This window comes from Dunckerocampus dactyliophorus, chromosome 10 (genome assembly GCF_027744805.1).
Source record: "Dunckerocampus dactyliophorus isolate RoL2022-P2 chromosome 10, RoL_Ddac_1.1, whole genome shotgun sequence".
Lineage (NCBI taxonomy): Eukaryota > Metazoa > Chordata > Actinopteri > Syngnathiformes > Syngnathidae > Dunckerocampus > Dunckerocampus dactyliophorus.
The window spans coordinates 10,694,065-10,721,998 of NC_072828.1; the positions used below are offsets into that span (position 1 = coordinate 10,694,065).

At 40.7% G+C, this 27,934-nt stretch overlaps 1 protein-coding gene across 10 annotated transcripts in view; it reads left to right on the plus strand.

Moving 5' to 3' along the window:
• dab1a (DAB adaptor protein 1a) overlaps positions 1 to 27,934 on the plus strand; it is a 323,621-nt gene that overhangs the window by 258,504 nt on the left and 37,183 nt on the right. For all 10 annotated transcript variants that reach the window (XM_054789423.1, XM_054789421.1, XM_054789422.1 and 7 more), the window contains 3 exons: positions 12,263 to 12,402; positions 18,765 to 18,863; positions 24,877 to 25,008. In XM_054789423.1, coding sequence (XP_054645398.1) covers positions 12,263 to 12,402; positions 18,765 to 18,863; positions 24,877 to 25,008 — 371 coding nt within the window. The remainder of the gene's footprint in view (positions 1 to 12,262; positions 12,403 to 18,764; positions 18,864 to 24,876; positions 25,009 to 27,934) is intronic.

Sequence of the window (27,934 nt, forward strand, 5' to 3'; positions counted from 1 at the left end):
TGCTGTTGCCGCTTGATGTGTGAACACAGTGTGAAGCAAATCAACCACTCAGAACCGATGTGGTTCGGTTGTGGTATATCTGGTGTCGACTGGATGTCTATCCAGTATGTTTAAAGTGATCAGATCTGATCCAGATTGAACATTTCCTTCTATGCTTGTAATTTCAATTTAACATGGAAAATCTCATTGAAGAAGTTGTCAGAAGCTCAAGTGTCAAACCAGGTCAAATCTGCATCCGATCCAGATTGGGTGGGGAAATCCACTCATACATAATCGGATCATATTCGATCTGAACATGATGTGCTATATGAATGCAATGTCACAAGCTGTAATGTCAAACCAAATAACATTAAATCTAATCCACATTGAGCATTTGGTAGTACTTTAAAATGAATGTAAAATCCCTTAGACCATGTTTGCTTATGTATTTGTTAAATCATATTCACTTGTTAATATTATTTGCAACACGGATGCAAGATCAATCCCAATATGAATCAGATTGTTCAACTGGCAGCAATTTAAATTGTGTGTGATGAAATGTGTGAAATGCCATATAAGAAGGTCAGTCACTTACATATCAGTTACATCGTATTCAGCGTGAACATAAGCTGTCATGTGGATGTGTGATCACAAGCTGAAAATGTTAATAACCAGATCTGATCCATATTGCCTAATTGGCAGCAATTTAATATTGACATGGAAAGTTCTGGTTAAAAGGTTTGCTTATGTTTCTGTCAAAAAGTATGATTAATATAATGTACTGTGTGTATGCAGTGTCAGAAGCGGCAATGTCAGAAAACATTTAATTCCGATCAGACCGTGTGTCACTTTCAGCCTTTCATAGAAAACCTCATTGGACATCTTCAGACACTTATATCTCAGGCAATTCGTATCCAATTTGAACACAATGTGCGTGCTATGTGCATGCTGAATCAGAAGCTGTTATATCAAAACAATTTTAATCTGGATCTGAACTAGATCACGCAACTGGAAAGATTTTATCATGTGGAAAATGTCATTTAAGGTGTTGAGGTGGTAGGTCTATTTCTGCAGGGTGACAAGCTGCCATGTGAAATCGTGTTTAATCGGGATCTGATTTAGATTCCAAAATTTTACATGGAAAAATTCCATTGAACTCATTCAGATGCTTCAGTATTTGACAGTATTTGACTGTATTCTTGTCAAATAAAAGCAGATTTTTTTACTACGTGCGTGATGTTCGTGCTGTCAGAAGCTGTACTGTCAAATCCAGACTAATCCAGATCAGATCCAGGTGTATCCATCGATTTGACATGGGGAATCTCATTGAACAAGCGTGACAAGCTGTAATTTCATGACAAGTTTAATCTGGATCTGATCCAGATTCCAAAATTTTACATGGAAAATTCCATTTAACAAATTGATATAGATTCTTGTAGCTGTGTCGCATTAAATTTGAACATGATGCACTAGGGGTATGCAGTGTCATAAGCGGTAATATCAAACCAAGTTCAATTATCAGTTGATCCAGTGGTAGTAATTGAAATTTGATGTGAAAAAGCTCATTGAACTAATTCAGAAATGTGACTATCTGTCAAATATTATACAATTTGAACATAATGTCTTATGCGTTTGCCATGTCAGAAGCAGTAACATCAAGCTAAGTTTAATCAAGATCGCATCTAGATTGTACAATTGGCAGCAATTAACACTTTACATGGAAAGATGTTCTCAGATATATTTGTCAACATTTGTCATATTCAATTTGAACCTAACATGCTTTATGTTTGCAGGGTCTGAAGCTTAAATGTTAAACGAATTTTGGAATTTTGCCCATCATCCACAATCCTTATGTGAGACATAAACACGTACGTCTTTCTCTTTTCTGTGCGTTGTAAAGATACAGTATACAGTAAAAACAGCTAAAACAAAGAGGCAGCTCATTAATGCACGTAATGGGACACATGTATTCCGCCTACAAAGCCCGCTATTAAAACAAATCCAAAAACCTCCAACAACATTTTATTGTTGTATATACATGCAGTAACAGGTACATTCATGATATACAACATGTAATACTTACAGTATTTTGCCGTGCTTCGGTCATTTTAAGCATTACCGGAACTTCCTTCCTGGGCGCATTGATTTCACACAGCAACATAGAAATGAACGCTACACCTAGCGTTAACTTTTCCAAACTCATAAACAAAACACAGCAGCAGCTCCAATGTGTATCTTTACCTTTCGGTATGACTTGAGGAATTGTGAGCGAGGCACTGTGAGTGCGTGGTGAAGCCAGTAGCTAGCCGTTGTGGTGTGGCAAGGTGTCTCTACGCCAGTGACATAGTTCTTCGCCGTAACAATGTTAATAATAATAATAACAATGTCGCTGTAGCTTTGTTAATATGCACGTCACATTATGTAAATCGAGCATCATTATTGTTATAGGTGAAATAGGTGTGTCCCTTTCAATGCATTCTTTGGTGCCTCTTTATCTGTTTTTATATCTTTATTCAAATGTGAATGCAAAATCTCATTGAAGTGTGTGTGTGTGTACAACTGATTCCATTCCCCCGCAAAATGATACAACGAACCACTGCTGTCTACGTGGTTTTATTACTGCTAACCAAAGAGCTGATGTAAACACGGTAAATTCTCTTTCATGTTGCAGCCTTGTACACCGTGCGTCTTGTTGTGGTTATAACACTGACATGAGCCTACAACACACTCTAAAAACACAAACACACACACATACTTGTATATATACGCTCAAGCTGAAAGCAGTGAGATGAGCTGTTTGCCTTTTTGACTCCGTGAGATGCTGGAGGTGTTTCCTGGAAGTCAACTTTGAGAAACAACAATTAGCGCCTTCCAAGAATAGCCCTCTGTCGGGGTTGTGGCGACATGCATAACAACTAGCTGAAGAAGCCTTCTCAGCCTGCAGCGAACATTTTAAGAAGGAGATGGCTTTCTTTAGACTGAGACAAATGGTGACAAAATAACATGTCAGTATCTTTAAGCAGCAACAATTGCTGGAGAAAAAAACACAACTACTGCAAAAGCCTCATTACTGATCTGCGTGAAGACACGTTTTAGCCCGATGACAACTCATAGACTTACTTTAGAGACGTTGTTCATAGCTTTGTTTTTAGCTTTAGCATTCTAACTGATGGCTGCTTCTTCTTGTTCTTGTCAGCAATTTGCGTTAGCGCCATCTAGAGGGCATAAGTGGAATAGCACTGACCTGAATGCGGAATGTGAAATGCGGTCCACATTGTTAGCATTGTTAGCTTTTTATTGTATTCCTGCCCCTTACCCTTATGATGCATTCCAAACTGTTGGGAAGTAGGAAATATACAATTTAGGAGGTTACAAATTCCAGCCTTGAAGTATTAGCAATTTCACGTTCACTTGCTCAACGGGCACAGCAACTGCGATATAGAATATGTGTACTTTGATTCAGACCTCTTTCTTCAATCTTCCTCATTGATGATAGAGTCCAGCGCTGTTACCAAATTGTTGTTATTTTTTAATACAATTCGAAAACCTTTAAAATTGTGTGATTGTTGACTGTTTTTCCGATAGCAATGCCGTCCCAAGAACTGGGAAAACAAGCCAAAATAAATTGCGTTTACAAGTTCTAGTTGATCCAATGTTTCAGTTGACGCCACCAAATGTTTCCGTCTCGGTCAAGTTGGGGTGCATTGACGTGTCCTGAGAAGCTGCCGATGCACTTTTCCTAGTTGGAGGTTGAAAATGTCAAATCCCACATTTCTGTAACACAGCATTAAAGGGATAGTTCAGATTCTTTTGTCATGAAGTTGTATCCCCATCAGCAGTATAGTGCATCAAGAGTGACTTTTCCTCCACTCCACTGAGCCGAGTTTTGGTCTGATTTCGGTGTTGAGGAAAATAGTTCCGGCGAGTTGGTGGCGTCATAAGTAAAGCGTTTTGCTTCTCAAATCAATATGCGTTTAAAAGAGTAGTACATTTGCATCACAAAACCGTTTTCCACAAAAAAAGTCAGACCTCACGATCCCTCAGCGTTCTTTTCTCTCTGTTGGTATCACTGCGCACTGCCGCCAGCTGTCAACAGTTGCGCGCATTCCTATCACCTGCTTCGCAGTGTTTACTGCTGGGATAGTGCAAGTAAACATGTCTGACAATGAATGAAGTGATGGCGACATTCCTTTTAGCACAAGGCCGACCTTTGACCTTTATATGAACAGGAATACACTGATGCTGAACTTCGTCAGATGGAGTTAGAATGGGCAGAGAGAGAGGAGGGGCAGAGAAGTTATCGCTAGTTCTTACCTGGGGTGATGGAACAGCAGAACTCTTCAAAACATGTTTCTTCCTCTGTTTTGAGTGTGTTGGAACGTGAACGTTCTCGCTGAAGTGTGCACTACACATATTATCATCCTGGCCACTGTGATTCCCACTTTATAGCAAATATGGCGAGAAGCCAAAGTTGTCTAATAGCGGTGTTTGTGACAGGAACACGATGGAACATATAGGGTGATTCAGATACATTCTGTTGTCTCAGTTTAACTCTCTCGTGTTGCAGCAGTCATCCTCCGCACATGTAAACACTGTGGAACACATACACAGGCGGCAGCGGGCAGTGACACGAACGGCGAGGGAAAAACGCGACTTTTTTGTAGAAAACTGTTTCGTGATGCAAATGTGTTACTCTTTTGAATGCATAATGTTTGGAGAATCAAAATGCTTTACTAAAGTGACTCCACCAACTTGCCGGAACTACTTTCCTCAACACCAAAAAGCGACCAGAACTCGGCTCATGGGACGAAGCACTACACTGCTGATGGGGATGTCATATAAATTCATGTCAAAAAATTCAAACTATCCCTTTAACACAGCAGTGCTAGGTGGCTACATTATTAACATCATACATTTGTGCAGAGGCCCCCACAGCCACATATCTGGCATTAGATGTTCAGATGAGTAAAAGAAAAATATTGAAGCATTTATTTGCAATAAATCCTGAGAAGATGGAAGCCATGAATCCTGCGTTCCCTGAATCCTGCGCCTTTAAGGACAAAAGCCTTTGCTTTGTTGTGACACCATCTGCCTTCGTAGCAGCTCCTGAAGAATACAGCCTCTGATATGGAACAAACTTTCTGTCTGTACTAATAAAAGAACCCTCAACCTCTCTTAGGAAGCAACTGTCAACAACAACAAGTTGAAAGTTGTACCTGTATGCTCCTCCAAGGTGACTTTCACATCAGTTGTGTGAGATCGCCGTCTTTATCCAGAGGACCGTCGCCTCAGGGCACACACGCTGCGTGCACAGACAGCTCAGGTGTGTCCTCATGTGGTCCAGGTCACAGCAGCAGGTGGTCTTAAGATGCTTAAGTGTGGGGGGAAGTAGAAGAAAGACAAAGTTAACAACTTCATCTTGCCCATCCAAGGATTAGTTGCAGTTTTTCTTTTGGTTTTGCTGTCATGGCTATACCTGAAAATGATGTCTAATACAACAGACAAAGACACAGTCAAAAGTATTGATATCCTAAAAAGTAGATGATGGAGCAGTGCCTGAAAGTTTGAAGAAGAGAAAGAAAAGCTAAGAAGTTTTGCGTTGACCTTTACTACCTTGTGCATCTTGGCTCAGATATCAATCAAAATCAGTAGGGCCCTTGAGCTGACATCTTACAATAATTCTTGGACGTTTTGAAACTGGATAGTTGATTTGTGACCAGAAGAGAGGCAACAAGGAACATGGACCGTAGCTACTAATACGAACCACTGACCTTTGTTGTTGACAATCGTAATCATATCGCGTCAAAGTCACTTTATTGTTTTCATTATGGCCCTGATCCTCTTTTGCAATGTTCTGATGCAGGCCATCTTTAGTTGTCTTTTGAGAATATGCCAGTGGTCAACATAAAACAAGTTGCAGGTTGCAAATGACCCCTGTGCCGGACTTTGGACACCTCTGGTGTGAATGAATGATCAGTAATTGACATGGAGAAAGGGTAGGATTAAATAAGCTCTGCTTCCTCCTCCTCCTTTTCGGACATGTTGAAGTTTGCAAATGTACCCATGTGCTGTTCCTTAATGTAACTTACTAAGCATGCCTGAAACAAATCAACTATACCAAGTTTAGATCAGTAATAGTGCTGAAAAGATGCAAATTGTTTCCCATATTGTCTCATTTCAAAATCAATAGGGCTCATCTGCTGGCACTGATTCAGACTCGGGTGCGTCTGAATGCATCTTGCTGCAAATTAAACTCTAAAAGAGAAAAAGCCTCTTCATAACATGATGGTAACAAAGAAGAAAAAAAGCGTGCGTCAGCTTATGCGAGGCAATTTGTTTATATTCCACCAGTCGCACTTTATCATCGCATTTTACACTCCAGCGAGTGCGGCGACGCTTTAGCGACATTTGCATCTAGTCAGTTGAGTGCCAGCTTTTGTGTGCTAAATCAATGTGCCAGGATGAAGCTGATGGCTAAACTGTTTGTGTGTGAGTGTGTGTTTTTTTAAGTGTTCAAGTGTCTGAGAGGTGAAACAACAAACACACACACACAGTGCGGCATGGGGCATCAGAGCGGGATTAATTGTGAGGCTCCCTCGTGTGCTGTTGAGTGTTGCTTGGGAAGCTTCCCAGCTGCAGTTAAGAGCCTGCGGGCGCTTCTACATCTGCGAGAAAACAAGCCACGCTCTTTACTGGCTGCCAGAAACAATGCGGGACTGCTGCAAAACCGACGAGTGTGCACATTTTGTCTGTTGCGACGTCAACACAGATTTGTTGTTGCCGATCCCGATGATTCCGAGCTGATAACCAATGAGCTTGCTCGTTGTTGGCCACGAGCCTCACACCAATGGTCTCTAATGTCTAATAAATGTTAACGAGCTAGCTCATTAAGCATTATCGAGCTTACACTTTGCTGCTGTTTTACTGGATGAGCGTTTAGTTGCACCACTGGCGTTAACAAGAATACGTGTCCAAAAGGTCCCCAATGGTTTAACAACGTCCCATTGTCTCAGGAAAGACATCTCTACAACACGTAAGCGTAAATGCTAGCTGAGATAGTAACTTACAGCTCGTACCGTTAAACAGCTCATCCTAGAGGAAGGCAAATCAGTGGACAGCAAATGGCATAGTTCAGACCAGTGGTTCTCAACTGGTTTGGGTGAAGAACCCACAATCAGCCCTTATTGACAAGCGGCAACCCAAATTGCGTAAATCATTCAATGTAAAATTTGTCATATATCTTATATTTAAAGAAAATATCCACAAACTCCAAATTATTTTTTACAAAAAGTGTCTGTATAGGTTTTCTATTGTGCTCCTGCTAATGTTTGGTTTGTACTTGCTTGCTCAGCAGTCAGATAACAGCTTCTCAATAAAGACGCCAGTTGAGTTTCATTTCCGCCATGGTGGGCAGGTTGTTACCCTGTTGCATGATGGGAGATGAGAGAAATCAAATTCCATGTAAATGAAAGCTTTGTGTGTGTGTGTGTGTTGGCTTGAGGGATGAGAGTGATGGAATGGCACTAAGCAGACAGAAGGTTACGGTTGCCGGGGGCGCCGCTGGGGGCTTCCCTAAAGGCCCTCCACACTACTGTACCTGCCATCGATCACAAGTGTGTGTGTGTGTGTGTGTGTGTGTGTGTGTGTGTGCGTGCATGTGTGTCTGTGAGGGGGCCTCTGCCTGTCATAACGCTCTAATCCTGACTGACATTTATCCAGGGAGGCCTTGCTCACTCAAGCATCCATCACCATCCATCCTCCTCTTCATCCTCCTCCTTCCCTACATAAACTTCTTCTTGTGTATCAACTACTTTCACTGTGTTGTCCTGTCAAGCAGCCATGACTGACACATCGGCAGATGTTCACTTATTGTGTCTTTCTGCGAGGTTAAAGACACAAAGAGTAATCATCACAGTTTGGTACCTACCTCGGTCACGGTTTGGTTCATTTTGGGAAATGCAAAAAAACCCATAAAACTACTTAGCCTTTGTGATCTGACAAAGCTTAAGTAAGTTTGATAAAGTGTAGAATTACTACAGCTTCAACTTGGACTGTTTGGACCGCAGCAGCCTAAAACATTTTTTTCTCTTTAAATTTGGTGGGTGCGTCTTATATTCAGGTGCGCTTAACAATCTGTAATTTTGTGGTATTTCTTTAGCATGAGCAGAAAGGTCAAGGAAACTCTCTTGGTATACGACAACAGTATCGTAGTTTGCACCAAACTGCTCTTTCTAGTCATGCCGGTAACATTCAAATTTGGGTGGTGTCACTTCAGATGCTTTAGCATGTTAGACGTGTTTCTGAGTGCATACCAGCGTGTCAGCACGCTGCTTTGTCTTTGTGATTTCCATCTTGGTATTTTATACTGAAACCAAAGTGTTCCCAAACAGGGGACTTAAGGTTAAGCTCATCAGGCTCCCTTACCATGTTGTGAGACTCTTGACTGTGTTTCCAGGCCTCGCGAGAGAAACAAGCGACTAGCTCTTTGAAATTAAGCCCAAAACAACGGGGAACTCTGGAATTTGCTTTACAAAAAAACAAGCCCAAAGTCGTTGACAATAAGCAGACCTGGCAACACTGGATGCTGCTCAAAGTGGAGGCGGAAATTCAGTGGCAACTCCACCAGTCCGTCACTCAGTTATGTTCGCCGGGCAACTAATAGATTCAGCAGTGTCCAAAGTGTGGCCGGGGGCCCATTTGCGGCCTGTGGCTGTTTTTTTATTGGCCCATGGCACATGCTAAAAATATAATTTAACAAAAACCTAAAAAAATCTGTAATTTTATATAATCAGTAATAATCAGTAATTTTACAAGAATAAAGCCAAAAATGAAAGGACAAAACATTTTAATCTAACAAGAACAAGTAGTAATTTTACGAGAATAACGTAATATTATGAGGAACGAACACCTCATTTTAGTTGCAGAAAGTTGAAAAGAATAGATTTTTAATAAAGTCAAAATATTAAGAGAAAAAGTTGTATTCTAATGAGGAAAAAAAGTTGCAATTTTACAAGAATAAACTCTTAATATTATGAGGAAAAGTAATTTCATTTTAGCAGCATAGAGGTGGAATATTAAAGAAACAATTTAATTTAAATTTATAAGTTGTCATATTATGACAGACAAACCAAACAAAATGAAGTATTTTTTGGACAATTAGGTTGGGGAAAAGTTAGATAATGGGAATGAAGTCATAATATTACACAAAGAACATTTACAAAGATTATTCAAGATCAAAGTTGAAATATTTGGAAAATTAAAAAACAGCAAAAATTTGGAAAAAGGAGAAAAAATTGAAGTTCATACTTGTACTAATAACAAGTTTTTTCACTTATGTCACAAAGCTGAAATGCTGTTTTTTTTTGTTCAAAACATATCTAAATGTTCATATGTTCACGTATCCTTAACATATCTATTTTACAAAATATCAAAGTGGCCCTTGCATCCTTTCATTTCACAATCTGGAAAAAGTCTGGACACCCGTTTCTTAAATGGCTCAGCTTGCAAAAACTGAATAAAAATAAAATGAATTAAATAAAAGAATATCCTGCGCACAATAATACAGTACAGGGTTGTGCCGAACCTAAAGTCATAAAGTAGTTTAATACAAATACGCATACCGTTCAATACCGAAAAATCCGATTACTAGGTAATCAGATTCCGTTACAGCTCTAGTAACAACACACTGCCTGCAAGAAGATGGGACCTCTTCATCACTTCCACTACGACCTTCCGAGGGTCACGCGACTAATGCGTCCATATATTATGTGCGCGATGCTGCAATATCATTACACTTTGCTGTGCACGCTCTCTATGCGCTACCTGCTGATTTGAGAAAGAGAAGATGCTGGGGGTGAAAAGACAACATAAAAAGGGATTCCCTGTCAGTGCAGAGCAAATGCATTACTTCACATCGCCTCAGGCCATAGAAGAAACACTGAGAGTTATGATGTTACCACCTTTTGTTGTCATTTAAGGTTGTAAGCCTCGCACTACATAGAATGGATAGAAATAAAATGCAATAGATAAGATCGGAAGCAAACTAGTGTCATTTAATCAACTATCAAGGATGTACAGTCTAGTCTTATTCTAATCAGTGCATCTTTTGTGGCCTTTGTAGTACTAATTGTAGTAGTAGTAGTAGTAGTAGTAGTAATTAACAAGGAAAAAAAACACATCAATCATGTGCATTGTAAATCCTCCCATGTGATGACTCACTTTCACAGTATAACATCAAATGTTTCTTTAAAACGAGAAAAGAATTTTCATTGCGTAGTACCAGGTAACTCTACCTGTTTTACTGTGTGTGTTTCACTGTTTTTCTGTGCATATGACAATAAAACTCTTGAATCTTGAATCTTGAAAACCCCAAAAATGTTGTGTAAATATGTATGTGTTAATATTAGTTTAGATTGTCCAGAAATATATTTTTTTCAAATATAGCTTGTCAAGTCATAATTCAGTAACTCAAAATGCTTACTTTTAAACTTTTTTCTTGGTTTCTTTAATATTTACAGTAATTATTTTTTAGTGTGTGCATGCCTTGTTCGAAAGCAACTTTATTGTACGTTAATGTAGGAAATGTAGAAAAATTAGCCATCAGTCAACAATGATAATGTATACTGAATTTGAATGTTATCATTTTAACTAAATTTTAAATACTGCTCTCTTGTATTATTATATCTAACTTATTGTGTGGAGATATGGGGTATTAACTATATAAGCAAAACTGCAAAAAAGATCAGTTGGGATAATCCATAATGCCGCATATAGAGAACATACAAACCTTTTATTCCTAAAATCAATCATTAAAATTTCAAACAACAAAAATTATGCATAAAGCAAACTATAACCTGTTACCCAAAAATGCCATACAATACTTTTCTACAAGAGAGGAGAAATATGATCTCAGGGGAAAACTAAACTTAAAAGGAAGAAGAACTTGTTATGTTATGTTTATTTGTATTTATTATTATATTGATTATTATGTATGATTACTATATTATTATGATTGTGGAAAAACCTTGACAATTATATTACCATGTTGTTACATTACCTAATGATTTTTTTATGTATTGAAAAGATCACATATGAAATACAGGAAGTGAATAAATGTATTGCAACAGATGTGAAACGGATGGGAGGTAGGAATAAATAAGCTTTGCTTCTCCCTACTCCTTTTGTACATGTGGAAGTGTGAATTGTGTTATGTGGTGTATTCCACTGTAACTTGTATGCATGTTCAAATAAAATTAAACCATTACCATTATTTAATTTAATAATTTGTTTGTTATGATGCATTTTTATTTTACCTTCATACCTGCATTTGATGACGATTGTAATCTGTGTTTACTTGTTGTTGACGTTCCAGAGCTTGATGAAATTAAACAAAAATAAACACATTAAAAAAAAATTTAATTAAGTAAATTAATACAGCAAATATTAAAAACACATGAAGGTAAATACATTTCAATTAAATGTTATGTTAAAAATGTATTAAAATTAAATAAAAAAATAAATCACTTCTTCAAGATTGTCTGCAACAAGCAGTAATTTATAATATGTTAGTTATTGTCTTTGAGCGCCTTGGAAAAATATATAAAACCAATGTACCATTATTATTATTATTAATAATAGTAAGAAGAAGAAAATTCTTATTATTATTATTGTTATTAACCTGAAGTGGACCTCTATAGCTTTAAATGAGGACTCCTTGCAGTTTGGTTGACCTCATTTAGCTCCAGGAGAGGGACAAAATATTAGAAACATTCACAATGGTACACGTATTGTTAAATGAATACTTCAATCCAAACTTTGCATTATGTTTGTGAAGGCAGAGTGTTTGAGCTCTTGGATTGGAGCTCATATTCAGTGTATGTTAAAACAACAATACAGTGGAGTCCATCTCCTTTGCTGCTGCAGGAGATAAACCAGAAAGTGGAGAGCAAGGTCAACACGTGAGCGGCATGGCTGACACTCTCACAGTGATGACACGCTCACACAATGGAGGCTGAGAAGAGAGCATGAGAAAGAGAGAGAGAGGGGAGAAAGAAACTGTCACGCTATTAATTCATTAGAAAAATGTCCAAAAAGAGACACACGTGTATTGATTAGTGTCATTCATATGATAGCACACTTCACGACTTACATTTTTTTCTTTTCTTTGCTTAGATCAATGATGGGATCTTTTCTGCTCAGTGCAGATTGATTATCCCGAGGTAAAAGATGATGGAGGGCCTTGAACGGAGGACTTATAAGTGTGTGTATGTGTGTGTGTTTGCAGGGCAGGATCGCAGCGAGGCGACTCTCATCAGGCGCTTTAAGGGCGATGGCGTCCGCTACAAGGCCAAGCTCATTGGCCTGGACGAGGTCACTGCGGCCCGTGGAGACAAACTCTGTCAGGACTCCATGATGAAGCTCAAGGTAAGGACAGCCCCCATACACATCCACGTCCCCCCCTTTACTATATCATACTGACATGACTCACTTTTACAGTCAAATAGATTGGATTTTTTTCTTTGTTTCTTTAATATTTATAGTTACTTTTTTTATTTCAAATAAACATAAATATAAGAAATGTTTTATTAATCAATCAAAAATAAACTATGTACAATAATAATACAATAGAATAGTTTCTTCTTGGGGGTGGAGGTGTTCTAATAATGCTTAATGTTTATTTAGTACAGTATAACGTTCCAGACCTTCAGTTCAACTGAGCTGAAACTCAATTCAAATAAAAAAAATTAGATATTATGGCTATCAAAGTTCACGAGTTAAAGGAAATTCCCTTTAACGGCACTATTTTTTTTTACGCACAGTGAACGTGTGCACTTCCTGTTTGACACTCAGCCCACACCATAGTTTGAGGAAATGCAGCCATGTGGCGGTTGATGTGGAGCCACAAGCGGGAACAAATATTGAGCAAAAATAGCTTCAAATAGTTTAGCTTCAAAGCCCTGGCAGATGGTTCTCTCGACAAGACCAATGTTATTTGTATCTTCTGTCACTGACAGTTGAGTTGTCACGGAGTCTTAAATGCCAGAGTGGAGAGAGCACTGCAGGTATTTTTTATTGTCATTTATACAGTGGTACCTTGGTACATGAGTGTCCCAATTAACGAGTGTTTTTTAGATGCGAGCCTTCTCTCGGCTGATTTTTTGCTTTGCGAGCTAAAATTTGGGTTATGAGCTGCTAGCTACCGCCAGGCATAGCCAAGGACAGCTGTTTGGTGGCTTGTGTCAGTCAGAATAAAAGTTGTTGAAAACCCGCGGTGTTGTACTTCCACGTCATTGAAGTTGCCAGACTAAGAAAAGTGTGATGAAGTGTGTGTAAAAGAGTGTTTGTGTGTGTGTGTGTGTGTGTGTGTGTGTGCGTGCGTGTGTGTGTGTGTGTGTGTGAGTCTCTGCAAAAGAAACAAGTGAATTATAAGCTACAGCCTGACAGCACTACAGTATATTGTCACAGTCCTAGTTCTGAAAACTACTGACTGTTCTTGAGCACGCTGTTTTTTGAAAGTTGTCAATATTTCTTTTTCTAACACCCTGTTTTCATTTCACTTGGTTGTTGGGTGTTTTTGCAAACCTTTCTTTGTAATGTTAGTCACAATTATATTTTGTGAGATTATTTGCCTGATAAGAATGATATGTGAGTGATGGACAGTTTACCTTACCAATGTCTACCTGTTGCGCATTGTGTTTGTTTTTTTATCCATTGAGGTCCATGTTGTGTTGAGCTGTGTTGAGCAAAAAAACTGAATGTTTAATAAACAGAAATGTGCATAAAGCAAGGATATTATCCAGTCTCATGTTGATCACTGCATTAAAAACTTTAAAATGATCTTTGAAAGGGACAGTTACTCCAGATTCTTTTAAATTCTGTCTGCGATTAATGACAATTAATTATGTGTTAACTATGGACAGCGTGTGATTAATCACGATTAAATATTTTGATCGCTTGACAGCCCCAGTGTATACACTTCAATTTCTCTGGAAAAAACTACATTTTTAAGTGTTTAAGATGGTCTGTCCACAGGTATGAATGTGAGTGTGAAGGATTGTTTGTCCATATGTGCCTTGCGATTGGCTGTCGACCAGTCCAGGGTGTACCCCGCTTCTTGCCTGAAGTCAGCAGGGATAGGCTCCAGCATACCCCCGCGACCCTAATTAGGATAAGCCGCATAAAAGATGGATGGATAAACACCCAGGCTGGAATGACAGCATTGACAGTAACACTACAGGACAGTAGGGGGAGCTTTGGAGCAACAGTGTGTATATTTCTTCTGACAAGGTCTTTTTTTTCCCAGAAGTTAGTTTTCCAGAAAATAAGAAAGAAATGGAGGTGCTGAAGCTACTGAGGTGAGGATGATGAGTGCGTGAGGAAGAGGCGAGGTTAGCTTATATGGATGAGAGGGCCATCGGGGTGAAAGTCTCATTTGCAAGGACAGGAACAATTACAGGCAGAGGAAGACAGATGGGCTAGTTAACAGCAAAGGGAGAATAATTCGGATGAGAGGCGAGGGAGAGGAAGATGAGGCATGAGGAAGCTCAAGGAGGAAAAAAGAAAAAAGCAGCTTCAGGTGATTTTGAAATCACCAGAAAGTGTTCAAATGTGCAAAAAGAGTTTGCAGACAACATGAAGAGCCTTATTCATTATTTATTGTCCTGCAGGAGGTATTAGAATGAGGGGGGAATCGCATTCTTGCCTTTTTTTTTTCCACGTGTGGTGAAAATTTCAGCTTGAGGTGTGGAGGGCTGAAGAGAGGACAGACAGCTCATTGATCAAACGGCTTCCCTCCTCCTCATTTATTGCGACAGGAAATCCATCAACTGCTTTTCTCTGATCTCACCGCCTCCTCCTTCATGGCGCTCCGCCCTGCTCCTGCAGCCTCCCTCCTCCCTGACACTCAGCGATGCTAATGCAGCTCAGGTCAACATCTCAGCCCTCAAGACGCACTCATAGACTTACAAGTTCTGGCAGTTATGTTTTCATGAGGCGTTGCAACAATTAACTTAGAGATGCACGTGTCTTGTCTTCTTCTATGCTCACTGTTTTGCTCATTTTTTTGTCATTTTAACGTACACCAATTTCAGTGGAACCTCCAAAGCAGAACACAAGCTGAAATGTTTGAGAGCTATTGGACTGAGCAAAGAACTTAACGTGCCATTATAAGAAACTGTACAAGCATATAGTGTTTATAGCAGGGGTGTCCAAACTCCTCCGAGGGGAATCGCCTGACAGGAATCGCACCCCTTGCCCTCTGCCATGAAAGGCAGAAGCGTGTACTATTGCACCGCCAGGGATTCTCGACTTTATTCTTACCACTTAAAATTAAAAGCTAAAACAGAAAAGGCCTACAAACCTACACGACAGACAATACAGTAGTAGGAAATCCGTGGCGTAAGGTTCCCCAGGCTGCCAATGTTAGCATTGGCTTCATCTAGGTACCTTGGTAGTGAGTGTTTTTTGATGTGGGACTGTTTTCAAATGTTGACATGCTCCTTTTCAAGTACAAGTACAGTCAAACTCTGTTTTCATATTATCCATTTTTTGTCGGAAAAAAGATTTGCCGCAGTTTTCGTACACTGTCTCAGTTTTTGTACATCCAATAATAAGTGCTATATTGCATTTGAATTTTGTATGATTTCACACAAAAAGTGACTTTGTGGTTATTTGAAAAAAAAAACAACATTATTTTGTTTTTGTAATTAAAAAAAATGCCTCTTAATCTAATCACTTTTTGCAAATTAGCAATAACAAAGTTTCATCCATTCCTCCTTTATAATTACTTCACATTGTATTCTGCAAAACTATAATTATTCTTTATAAAACAATTTTTTATATATATATTTTGGTTGTCTGGAAGGGATTTGTTGGATTTAAATTGTTTCCTGTGGGAATTGCATACATTTGTCATTTGTTGGGCGTTTTGGAACGAATACATGACGAAAAGCCAGATTTCCATGTATTAACTAGGAAGAAGAATGCTGGGAACCACAGTGTCTGATATCACTTATCATACGTCTGTGTAGGCTCTCAGTCGTACAGGAGTTGTCCATCCAGATGGCTTCTTGAGACGTCATCTGTACTTCTGTGTAGAAGGTGTCGGACGTTTCGCTCCTCATCCGAAGAGCTTCGTCAGCAAACTAATAAGTGCTGGTAGCTTAGGCCTTAAATACAGTAAGAGTGGGCGGAATTGGTGTGCCAACACCCTCCTCCTATTGGTTCGTTACACTAAGCCTGGGCGGAGCAGTGGTATAATCCTATCCTGTTATTCACACCTACGATAAAAGGGAAGTGTCGCTCCCTGAATTGGGTATGAACGACTCTGATACTGGCTTGTTAGCATCTATTGTTCTGGCTCGGCCCTGGCTTCACCTCATTTGCAAGACTAAGAGCTGTGGGTTTTGGTCTCAGTAACCTGCTGAACACAGGGTCCAAATTAAACCTCAAACCACCATTCCGATTCAATGATGGGTTCTGTTGTTTGACAAAAATAGCTTCCTTTACTCCTCTTTCAAACCATCTGTTTTCTTTGGCCAAAATCTTTACCTCGCTGTCCTGAAAAGAGTGATTGGTAGCTTTCAGGTGTAGATGTACTGCTGATTGAGGACCACTAGCATTGTCCCTGCGATGTTGATAAAGCCTTTTTTGGAGCATTTGCTTAGTTTCCCCCAATGTAGTGCTCTTTGCATTCCTCATCTTTACAGTGGATGGAATAGACCACATTGCTCTGTTTCTGGTTTGGAGCCTTGTCTTTAGGATGCACTAATTTTTGTCTCAGGTGGTCCCCACCTCAGCAGCAGTCTCGGTGGTGAGGAAGAGACTGCTCGAGGACTCAACTCTACATCGGAGAACAAAACTTAGTGCTGACCACATCTGCCAATTACTGGAAATTTGCCTTAACACCACATATTTTCAGTTTAGAGGGAAATTCTACAGACAAATTCATGGTTGTGCTATGGGCTCACCAGTCTCACCCATAGTGGCGAATCTGTACATGGAAGAGATGGAGAAACAGGCTCTCACATCCTTCTCAGGGACAAAACCAAGGCACTGGTTTAGATACGTGGATGACACCTTTGTCATAATCAAAAAACAAGAAATTCAGTCTTTCACAGATCACATCAATGCGGTGGACACCAATATCAAATTTACTCGCGAGGACACTAAAGAAAACCAACTAGCCTTCTTAGACTGCAAGGTAATTATAGGAAAGGACAGACAGCTACTTACAGAGGTCTTTAGAAAGGCCACACACACTGACCAATACCTGCTTTTTGAATCAAACCATCCACTACAACATAAACTAGGGGTTATTAGGACCCTCCAACATAGAGCGGAACAAATACCAACTAGTGCTGAGGGAAAGAAAAAGGAGACACAACATGTCCAGAGAGCGCTCTCAACCTGTGGGTACCCACGGTGGGCTTTTAACAAATGTCAAAAGAAGAGAGTAGGGAAAGAAACCCAAAAGCCCACAGAAGCAAAAAGGAGAGGAGTGGTAGTCCCTTATGTAGCGGGGGTCTCCGAAAAACTCCAGAGGATCTTATGGCAACACAAAATTCCTACCTATTTCAAACCAGTAAATACCCTGAGACAAAAATTTGTGCATCCTAAAGACAAGGCTCCAAACCAGAAACAGAGCAATGTGGTCTATTCCATCCACTGTAAAGATGAGGAATGCAAAGAGCACTACATTGGGGAAACTAAGCAAATGCTCCAAAAAAGGCTTTATCAACATCGCAGGGACAATGCTAGTGGTCCTCAATCAGCAGTACATCTACACCTGAAAGCTACCAATCACTCTTTTCAGGACAGCGAGGTAAAGATTTTGGCCAAAGAAAACAGATGGTTTGAAAGAGGAGTAAAGGAAGCTATTTTTGTCAAACAACAGAACCCATCATTGAATCGGAATGGTGGTTTGAGGTTTAATTTGGACCCTGTGTTCAGCAGGTTACTGAGACCAAAACCCACAGCTCTTAGTCTTGCAAATGAGGTGAAGGCAGGGCCGAGCCAGAACAATAGATGCTAACAAGCCAGTATCAGAGTCGTTCATACCCAATTCAGGGAGCGACACTTCCCTTTTATCGTAGGTGTGAATAACAGGATAGGATTATACCACTGCTCCGCCCAGGCTTAGTGTAACGAACCAATAGGAGGAGGGTGTTGGCACACCAATTCCGCCCACTCTTACTGTATTTAAGGCCTAAGCTACCAGCACTTATTAGTTTGCTGACGAAGCTCTTCGGATGAGGAGCGAAACGTCCGACACCTTCTACACAGAAGTACAGATGACGTCTCAAGAAGCCTTTTCCTCGATCACTTATCATAGTAATATAAAAATAAACCTACAATGCATATTAGACCAGGAATACATGGAGTGATGTTCCCCAAGCTGCCAATGTAACGGATGGTGCAGCTGTGTGAAAATAAAATGGTAAACCTCACTCCCTGACGCCTTACCAGTCGCACTCCACATAAGAGTTGACAGCTCGGGTTTTTAGCTTGATGTCTAACACTCTCAACTCTGATTTGGTGGACCCTAATTCGAGCTTCAGGTGTGCGCGGGGGTGGACCATAAGGGTTACACCGACGTTAGCATTGGTTCAACTTAGATTTCTTGGTTGTATGTTGACGTGCTGCTATTTATTTCAATTCAGATTGTTGGCCTAAGAATGCAAAGACTGAGCCTCAGCTTGCCATGACAGCTTTCAAGGCTGCTACTCTACATTTGTTTTTGCAATAAAGAGCCTTTTTTTTAAATTGTTCAATATTTGTGCCCCCAGGGTATCGCTGCAGCAGCTCGCTCCAAAGGAGAACACAAGCAGAAAGTCTTCCTGACTGTTTCCTTTGGAGGGATCAAGATCTTTGATGAGAAGTCAGGGGTAAGCAAACCACTATGTCTGTCTTTGTATGTGTGTTAATGGCTAGGGCAACATGTTTAAATGTCTGTGTGTGTTTTTGCTATTAATGAGGCATCTCTGTGAGAAGGAAGGAAGGACGTGGGCCCCCAGGGGAAATCAGGAGCCCCTAATTGAAACCCTGAGAACAAGGCCTCGGTAGATGAGAGAACATGGTTCCCCAGTTGTCTGCCTCGCCGCAAGCATCCCACACTTTTGTTTGTTGACATTCTTCCTTATATTGCCGGTCATTGTGCTCGTACTTTTATCATTGTGGTTAACTTCTTTTTACACTTTGTAACTTTAAACATCACTTGTACATTTAATATCAATTTTATGATGGCAACAGTCTGATTTTGGAAGACCCATCCATTTTCTATACCGCTTGTTCTCGTGAGGTTCATGGGTAAGCTGGAGCCTATCCCAGCTGACTTCAGGTGAGAGGCAGAGTATATCCTGGACTAGTTGCCAGCCAATCACAGGAACAGACTCATTCATTTTCTATTGTTCTCTATGGGATAACTTTGTTTTAAAATCCAAACAAATTGGACTGTGTTCAACTTTTCAGGTTCGAGAACAATATATGGTTGACTGGGGTGGTTTTCAATCCTGCATATAGGGCGACGGTATTTTCCAGCATGTATTGTTATGATGTCCTGTGCGAAGGTTGACGCCCATATGTCAGATTGACTTGAAATGTCTCACACAACTGAATGCGCCCCACAAAACATCCACTGTAACTTTATGGTGTTTGGGCCAATCACCACCAAATCTGGTACACACCTTTGGGGGACTGACAAGCACATGTGTGTAAAATTTGAGCAAGACTGGTTGAAAAACATGGCCGCCATCAAGCACAACGTTTTTGCTGGGACTTAGCAAATTGTCCGTAAGTCATTGAACATTTGTGTAATGATTATAAAACTTTGACGAATTCTGTATTAGGCCTACATGTATGCTAGAGTTTTAACCACAATCTATAGGGGGCGCCACAAATGTCCTCTACAGTCATGTTTGTGCAATGTAAGCTGCTTCGCGGTGAATCAGTGTGAGCTAGCTGCCCCTGCTGCACCTGCCTTTATTAGCTCAGGCGCTAAAGCCTGAGATTTACACCCCAACAGCATGTATCGCGGCGTAATTCAGAGGTGCGGCGTCCGTATTCGTCAGGCAGGACACGGTGACCAGTGGCCTCCCGCATGGCGGCCATATTTCAAGTGGACAAGCTCATCCCCGGCGGCGTGATTCTTCATGCCTCTTTTTATGTTCGTCATCAGTCTTTGTCTCGTCCCCCCCTTACTCGGATCGGACTCTGTTCAGCAAAAGATGGAGACAGCTGGAGGAAGCAAAGCAGCACGTGAAATAAAGACACAAGGGGGTGACGATGTGGTGAGGGACGGGCGAGCATATGTCAAAGTAAAGCTCCCCATAGGGAGACTTTGTCCTCTGTCTCCGCACATTAATATTAACTATAGCGATATGCTGTCCTGACTATCAGTACTAATGGATCGCCAGGCACAGACAGAGACGGCCCGAATGACTCTGCTGAGGTTCACGGATCTTGACAGTCTCATTCCCTTCCTGTGCATCACTCAGCCAGATGGGCGGATGGATGCGTGGCGCGGGCAAAAGGGAAGGATGGATGGCCGCGCTCCTGGAGGAGGGGAAGGTCGTCCGGAGAGAAGGAGGGAGGTGGCGTCTGAGATGGAGGGGAAAAGGAGAGGAGACATTAATCTTCACAGAGGCCATCGTCCTTTCTTTCTCGTACACATGCACGCTCGTAGGAAACACACACTTGCACAAGAACTCACTGTTAGCACTCAGCTACGTTGTGCAAGTGATGTGATGGAGTATTGACCCCGAAATATGTACAAATCTAGTGTGACCTTTGAGTACAGCTGGCTATACACACTCCTATTCAACATTTTAAGACCACTTGAAAAATTGCGGTAATTTACATTTTGCACGGTTAGATCTTAAGGAGGTTCTAAGTAGAGCTTTACAATGCAAAAAGAAGAAATGGGAGTGAGACAAAAAAACATTTTTAGTAAGCACCTCATTGCAAACAAGCATTAAAGTGAAATAGGCTGGTCATCAGTTGATCAATAATTTAAGACCACAGTCGTTAGAAGACAAAATCAGTGTCATTTTCTGTCAGGTATTCACACTGTCATGATCTCTTGATGGCAAAGGCAAAAAAGCTTTCTGTCTTGGAATGCAGTCGAATGCAAGGCCTCTTGCAGTGCGCCATTGCTGCTGAGGTTGGACGCAGTAAGACAAGCATTTTAAACCTCTTAACAGATCCTGAGGGTTATGGAACAAACAAGTGGTAGACCCCAAAAAAAATGTCACCGGCCCTGAGCCGGAGGGCCCGATTGACTGTCTGTCAAGACACGGGACGATCCTCGGCCCAAATGAAGGTTGATACTGGTGCCGAGTGCAGTCCAATGACCATCAGATGGCATCTGCAAGAGCAGGGTTTGAAGAACATAAATGTCTTCAAAGGCCTCGTTTCCATCACCACAAAATAGCAAACCAACTCACACAGTTAGGTGGTTTGCTAGCGACGATTGACCACAACAGGAAACAGCACAAAGGAGATTGATTGACAATGGTCTACAGCCAATCAGGGCGCAGAACACAATGGGTGAGTTCTCCCTTAGCCAATAAGGACTGTTGTGGCTCTATATTTAGCAGGCTATTGTCTACTGTGTCTTACTAATATGATCTACAGGCACACATTCTGAGACAGGTGGAGCTGCACACGTCTTCAACATGAGTATACAGCACCCTCTGCTGGTAGCAATAGTAAATAAAATAACAGACACATACAACAGAGCACCAATAGATTGCTTTTATACACCACAAGGACGCAGAACACAAAGCGCGTTCAAAGCAAAATTGCACATAAAAAATCCACAAAAAAGCGAATCCGCGAAAGGCGAATCGCGATGTAGTGAGGGAACATTGAATTCAGGTCATAATAAGGTTAGGAAAGAGCGTTAGACACTGTGGGGACACTATTGTGCCTCTGTGTGCCGTCACAACAGAGGGGTGGCTTGACATGGTGCACATGCGTTAATTACGCTGATAATTTTAATGTAATTATTTAAATAAATTAGTTACCGCTGTCGCATGGTGGTCTAGTGGTTAGCATGTTGGCCAACGCAGTAACAGCTTGGAGATCGGGAAGACCTGGGTTCGATTCTCCCTTGGGCATTTCTGTGTGGAGTTTGCGTGTGTGTGTGGGGTTTTTTTTCCGGGTACTCCGGCTTCCTCCCACGTTCCAAAAACATGCAGGTGAGGTTAATTGGCGACTCTAAATTGTCCATAGGTATGAATGTGAGTGTGAATGGTTGTTTGTCTATATGTGCCCTGCCATTGGCTGGCGACCAGTCCAGGGTGTACACCGCCTGTCGCCCGAAGTCAGCTGGGATAGGCTCCAGCATGCCCCCGCAACCCTAATGAGGAAGAAGCGGTATAGAAAATGGATGGATGGATGGATAGTTACCGCTGTTAACACGCTCATTAATCTCATTAATAATACATTTTAGTTTTAGAATAAGCCAAGGACCAATATAGAACAAGCTGCAGGCCGACATCCCTAGTTTACAATGTTTCTTTTTAGGAAAGTGCAAGTGCAAACAATAAGAGTTTGAAGAGTGGTCCATAACGAACAATGGCCCCACACTGCTTTTATCTTATCAGAAAAAACGGTAATCACATAATAAATGAAAATGAACTCGATAATTTTGCCGGCTTCAATACATTACCATCTGCATGCGTGTCTGTTTTCCTCATCTCTCATCTATGCAAACATGCAGGAGGAGGGTCACTCCTGTGCATTGGTTTCAGCTCTGTGGCACGTTTCTTCCATAGAACAATGGCATGAATGGAGTGAGCTCATTTGTCAGTCATACAGTCTCTTTGTTTCAGTGGGTGGAGGTAGCATACACACAGAATGCAGAAGAGTGTAACGTAGTAGATATTAAATTAGTAGATTGCAATATACAGTATTGTCATATATGTTTTACATTTTTTTCATTGTACTTTTCTTAAAAGTAAAGTTTCATCTCATCTCGTTCTCGTAGACCCAGCCTCGTGTATCGATTTGTCTCCTGAACTGAATGTCTCGTGACACCCCTAATAAATAGACATTAAAGGTAATACAGGTGGTCCTCAGGTTACGAACGAATTCCATTCCTATGACATGTTTGTAAGTCCAATTTTAGTGTAAGTTGGAACTCATGTCTAAATTAACACTTCACTCACGCTGTACACAGAACACATGAAGGACATACAATACGGAAATAAAAACACTAAATACAAGAATTTCATGAAACAGTAAAGGACAAAAAAAGGAAGAAGAAAAAATCTATGTTGCTCACTATTGATGTAATAGGAGCAGATCCTTTAACATGCTGAAGAATGCTGTATTATTGTACTACTGTGGCATGAAAACGTTTTCTGATTTCGGACTGTGAATGTGACATGAGTCCTGACTGTGTGTGCATGTGTGTGTGTGTGTGTGTGTGGACGGCTGCATGCAGAGAGGACAGTTGAGTTTGCATGTTTTTGGTATACACCTGCTTGAAGTTGGAGAAGTACTGTATGTTGTCTATATAGCAAGACACAAGAAAAGGACAAAGATGCAAGAGGTGCACCAGTAAGATACAGTTAAACTGCATATTTTGCAGTGGCCTTTTATTGTGGCCAGCCTTAGGCACACCTGGGCAATATTGATGCTGTCTAATCAGCACCCTGATATGCCACACCTGAGAGGGGGCTGGATTATGAATTATGAGTGCTCATGAATGCAGATTGAGAAATATTTGTGAACAATCTTTGAGAGAGATGACACTCTTGTGTACACATCTTTAAGTTCAACTCATGGAAAATGGGAGCACAAGCCAAAATGTTCCGTTTATATTCTTGTTGAGTGTATACTGGATTCATTTTCTCTTCATAGTGTAGAGCACGTCTCATGTTGACAGACAGTTTTAATTAATTTATGAGAGTGCGTTGGTAACCACGAAACAACGTAACACAGAGATTGGAAAATCGAGAACCCCGTGATGTCCTGCTGTCTACTGTATCTATCATAATATCAAGAAAAAGTAAAGATGTCATCTATCAAGTGAATGAATGGCCCATTTTAATTATGGGTGCCGCCACTGCCACATTTAATTGAACCTGAGATGATTGTCATGTTTTTTGAGTTTTAAGACTTGAAATCAATTTAAATTTGGGGAGAGACAGTCGCCGTCCTCCAGCTGTTTCACTGTTACCTTGAAGACTACATTTATTACACACTTATGTCACCTCAGCAGCCACCTAGAGATCATTGAATAACACCTCTCTGCCGCCTTGCCTGTCACTTTCAGGTCAATCAGCAGGAGCACTGATAATCATAACTCTAATTATTAAATATGAATGACTTGTTAAGGATTAACAGCAGGTGTGTGTGTGTGTGTGTGTGTTAATGTGTGTGTTTGTTCCCAGCGTGTATCTGACACTTATTTAGCACCATTGTGTGTTTGTGTGTTGAGTGGTAATATTAGACAAAGGTATCAAGTCGACAGCTTGACGGGCACACAAAATAACAACGCCATCTGCCATGGGCGATGCCAGCGCGGCGCCCCCAACTGAGACTACAGTGAAGAGGCCAGGGGTGCTGGAAACAGTTTACCACTGCATACAAGATCCACCTTTGAGAGTGCTACATTAATACATGGACAGTTTCTTTCTACTTCCAGCAGGGATTAGTGTTTGGGAAGTCAAATTTGTTTCTTTTTGTCGCAATCTCAATCTCAAAATTCCCACTTTTAAGAGTCACAGCAAGAACCCTATTGATCTTGCCTGACTTCAAGCCAAGATGTTCGAGCTAACTGGGATCAAAAGCGTTGTAGATCACTTTACGACACAAAATCAATTCTGGAGTTACAGTAAAAGGGGAACAGTATAAAATGAAAATGAAAGCCTTAATGTGGGTCTCCTTCAGGTCCTGCAACACCACCATGCGGTCCACGAGATCTCCTACATCGCCAAGGACATCACAGACCACAGAGCCTTTGGCTACGTCTGCGGAAAGGAAGGCCACCACCGCTTTGTGGCCATCAAGACCGCACAATCTGTAAGCGTTGTTGTTCTTGTTGTATGTGCACATTTGTACGCTTTCTTTGAAGACATTTTGTCATCGTTCCCTAGCTTCATGTATAATTTATTAGCCTTTTCTTTCAATAGCGCAGACCTCTTGACATTTAGACAGGGACCTTTGCACAGCAGCTCCCATCCCATTGCGTTGTTTGCGTTGCTTTGTGTTATGTGAGTGTTAAATGCTGCACCAAATGCGCTCTGTATGATATCCAATTCCCCCTTTTGGACCTCTTGTTGCGCCCGTGTGATCCGTTTGGATCCAGCTGGCTCGCTCGGCAGCTGCATTGATTTCCCATAGTGAGTCGATGAGACTTTGAGTGTGTGTCACTAGCTCTAATGGCACATCCATCCTCCCAGTGCTGCTCTTTGACTCAACCAGTGCAGTCACCCACACACACACGCCTTATTACGGCATAGATCAGAGATCACAAAATTGGGTGTCACCATACGCAACAACGTCAAGCCGCCATCCGTCAACCTTAGTTGACATTTACCTGACGTGTGCCTGAGTAAAAGTCACCATTAGGGGTTACTTTTAGAACTTTCTACGGCTCAGCAAGTTGTTTATGAGTAAAATATTGCCAAATGACTAACTGTATTTTAAGAAAATATATTGTATTTCATTTTTCCATTAATCATTTATTGTATATTCTTATTATATTAGCTTTCATTTTAAATGAATGTTTTATATGTTTTCCTGTTTTTGTGAGGATTTTCCAGTGTGACGTTTAAAATATAAATATATATATATATATATATACAATATTTAAAAGAATAATTTAGGCACGTGGTATCATGAATTTCTCTGTACCAGGAAAGCTGTACACCAAATGCTCTCTGCAGACTGAAATCTGTTTAAAAGTACAGTTCTCAAGTTGACCAGACATGCCTTGACATATACGGTGAAAGTCTTGCACATGCACCAGTATGTTTACCCATGCCACAAATAGTGGGCTGTTCATCAAGTTGACATACACCTGTTTCGAAGAAAAGTTTAGAAGTGCTGTCATACATTTTTTAAAATAACTGTTATTATTTTTGTTATTTTATTTTATTTTTCAATACTTTTCTTATATTTGTATTAGGGATGTCCGATATTGGCTTTTTTGCCGTTATCCAATATGCCGATACTGTCAATTTCCGATTTCGATATGAACCGATACCGATTATGTATTATTATTATTATTATTATTATTATTATTATTATTATTATTATTATTATTATTATTATGTATTATTGCACTACAAATTTGGTGTTATCTGTTCTGTATTTATTTATTTATTATTATTGTATTTTTGTATTTTTCTGTCTCTCATGTCTTGCCGTGGTTGTTTTATTTTGTGATGAAGTGATTAAGTTCATGACGACATTTTTGCAGAGCTGCTGGAAATGTAAATTTGTAGCTATCCATCTATCCAACTATCCATGCATCCATTCACATTTGCTGCAAAGCCAATGGATACAGCATCAGCAATTAGCCTCTCAACATGGCCACAAACAACACTGCACAACTCGCGTAAGCAAACATCGGAGAAATCCGACAGCCGCCACCTCCGCGCTCCTCCACATTACCGCCACCCCACCCTCCACCACCAGCGGTGCCGTGACAACCCACCACGCCCTGCCACCCCGAACACGGCCAAGCAAAGCATAGGCTCAAGCACGCCCCGCGTGCGGACTGCCACGGCTATCAGACTCCTCGCTGCAAGTCCACAAATTCCCAAACTCTGCACAGAAACACGCCCACAAACACCGCTCAGATTGAAGTTACAGAGATGTCCGCCATCTCCTGGTGTAAAGTATTAACTACACGATGCACTATAGTAGCAAATTCAGCAACGTTGCGACTTTGGCGCTTAAAGGGCTATATCGGCTTTCATTATAAGAAAAAAAATATGATACCGATGTTGACCGATATTACATTTTAATGCCATTATCAGGCCGATAATATCGGTGGGCTGATATTATCAGACATTCCTGATTTTTATTATTTTGTGAACTTTTTCCATTGAGACATTTAATAAAATACATTATTTATAAAAATTAATTTTAGCCTCAACAGACTAACATTGCATGGTCTTTTATCAAATTAATTTTCCTTGGGTTTTTGTTTTGATGAAGCAACCATACTCAAAGCTTTCTGAAAATTCCACCATCCAGCACTCCGGTTGATTCTGGGCTTCTTCTTTTTCTTAAAAAGGGAGTCATTGGGAATGTGAGCTGGCATGAAGAGACTGTTAGAATATGTACTTTCAAAGACGAGGCGATGTGAATCTGACAGAGTGACAATATGTTCCACTGTCAGGCCCAGTAGGAGCAGACGTTCAACCAGCTCCCCCTCCACCACCACCACCCCAGGCGTGTCTGTCAAGAGTGATGTGAGGCGGAGGAAAACTGTCTTGCGGAACGCCAATGTTAAAATAGAGCTCCGCTTTATGCGAGGCGGCGTTCCGTCTGTGAACTCTGGTTGCACTACACAAAGCTGGCGGTCAATAATTGATTAGGTCTGAAACTCTCGTCGTACTCCGAGGCTGCTTCTGGTTGTTGGGTGACAGTCGATATAAGTGCTGAGCATAGGGAGAAGTCTGTTGGAGAGTCTGAGATTCAGAGAGGTAGGTAAACCTGGAGGAAAGTGATGAAGTTCATAGAGAGACTGCTGTGTCTTTGTTTGCTCACTTGAAATACAGCTTTGTTCAAATCATTCAGTGTGACAATGGCAATGTCTGACACAGCAGACGACGCGGAATCAACTTCAGTTGTTGCCTTTAATAAGGATCTCAAGTTGAGGCTCGGCTTTCTACACCTAAAGATAAAATATCGTATGGACTTGAAGACTCATCAGTGAGGAAAGTGCTGATTCTTGACAACATGCCACCGCATCAACACTATATAGTCAATAGAA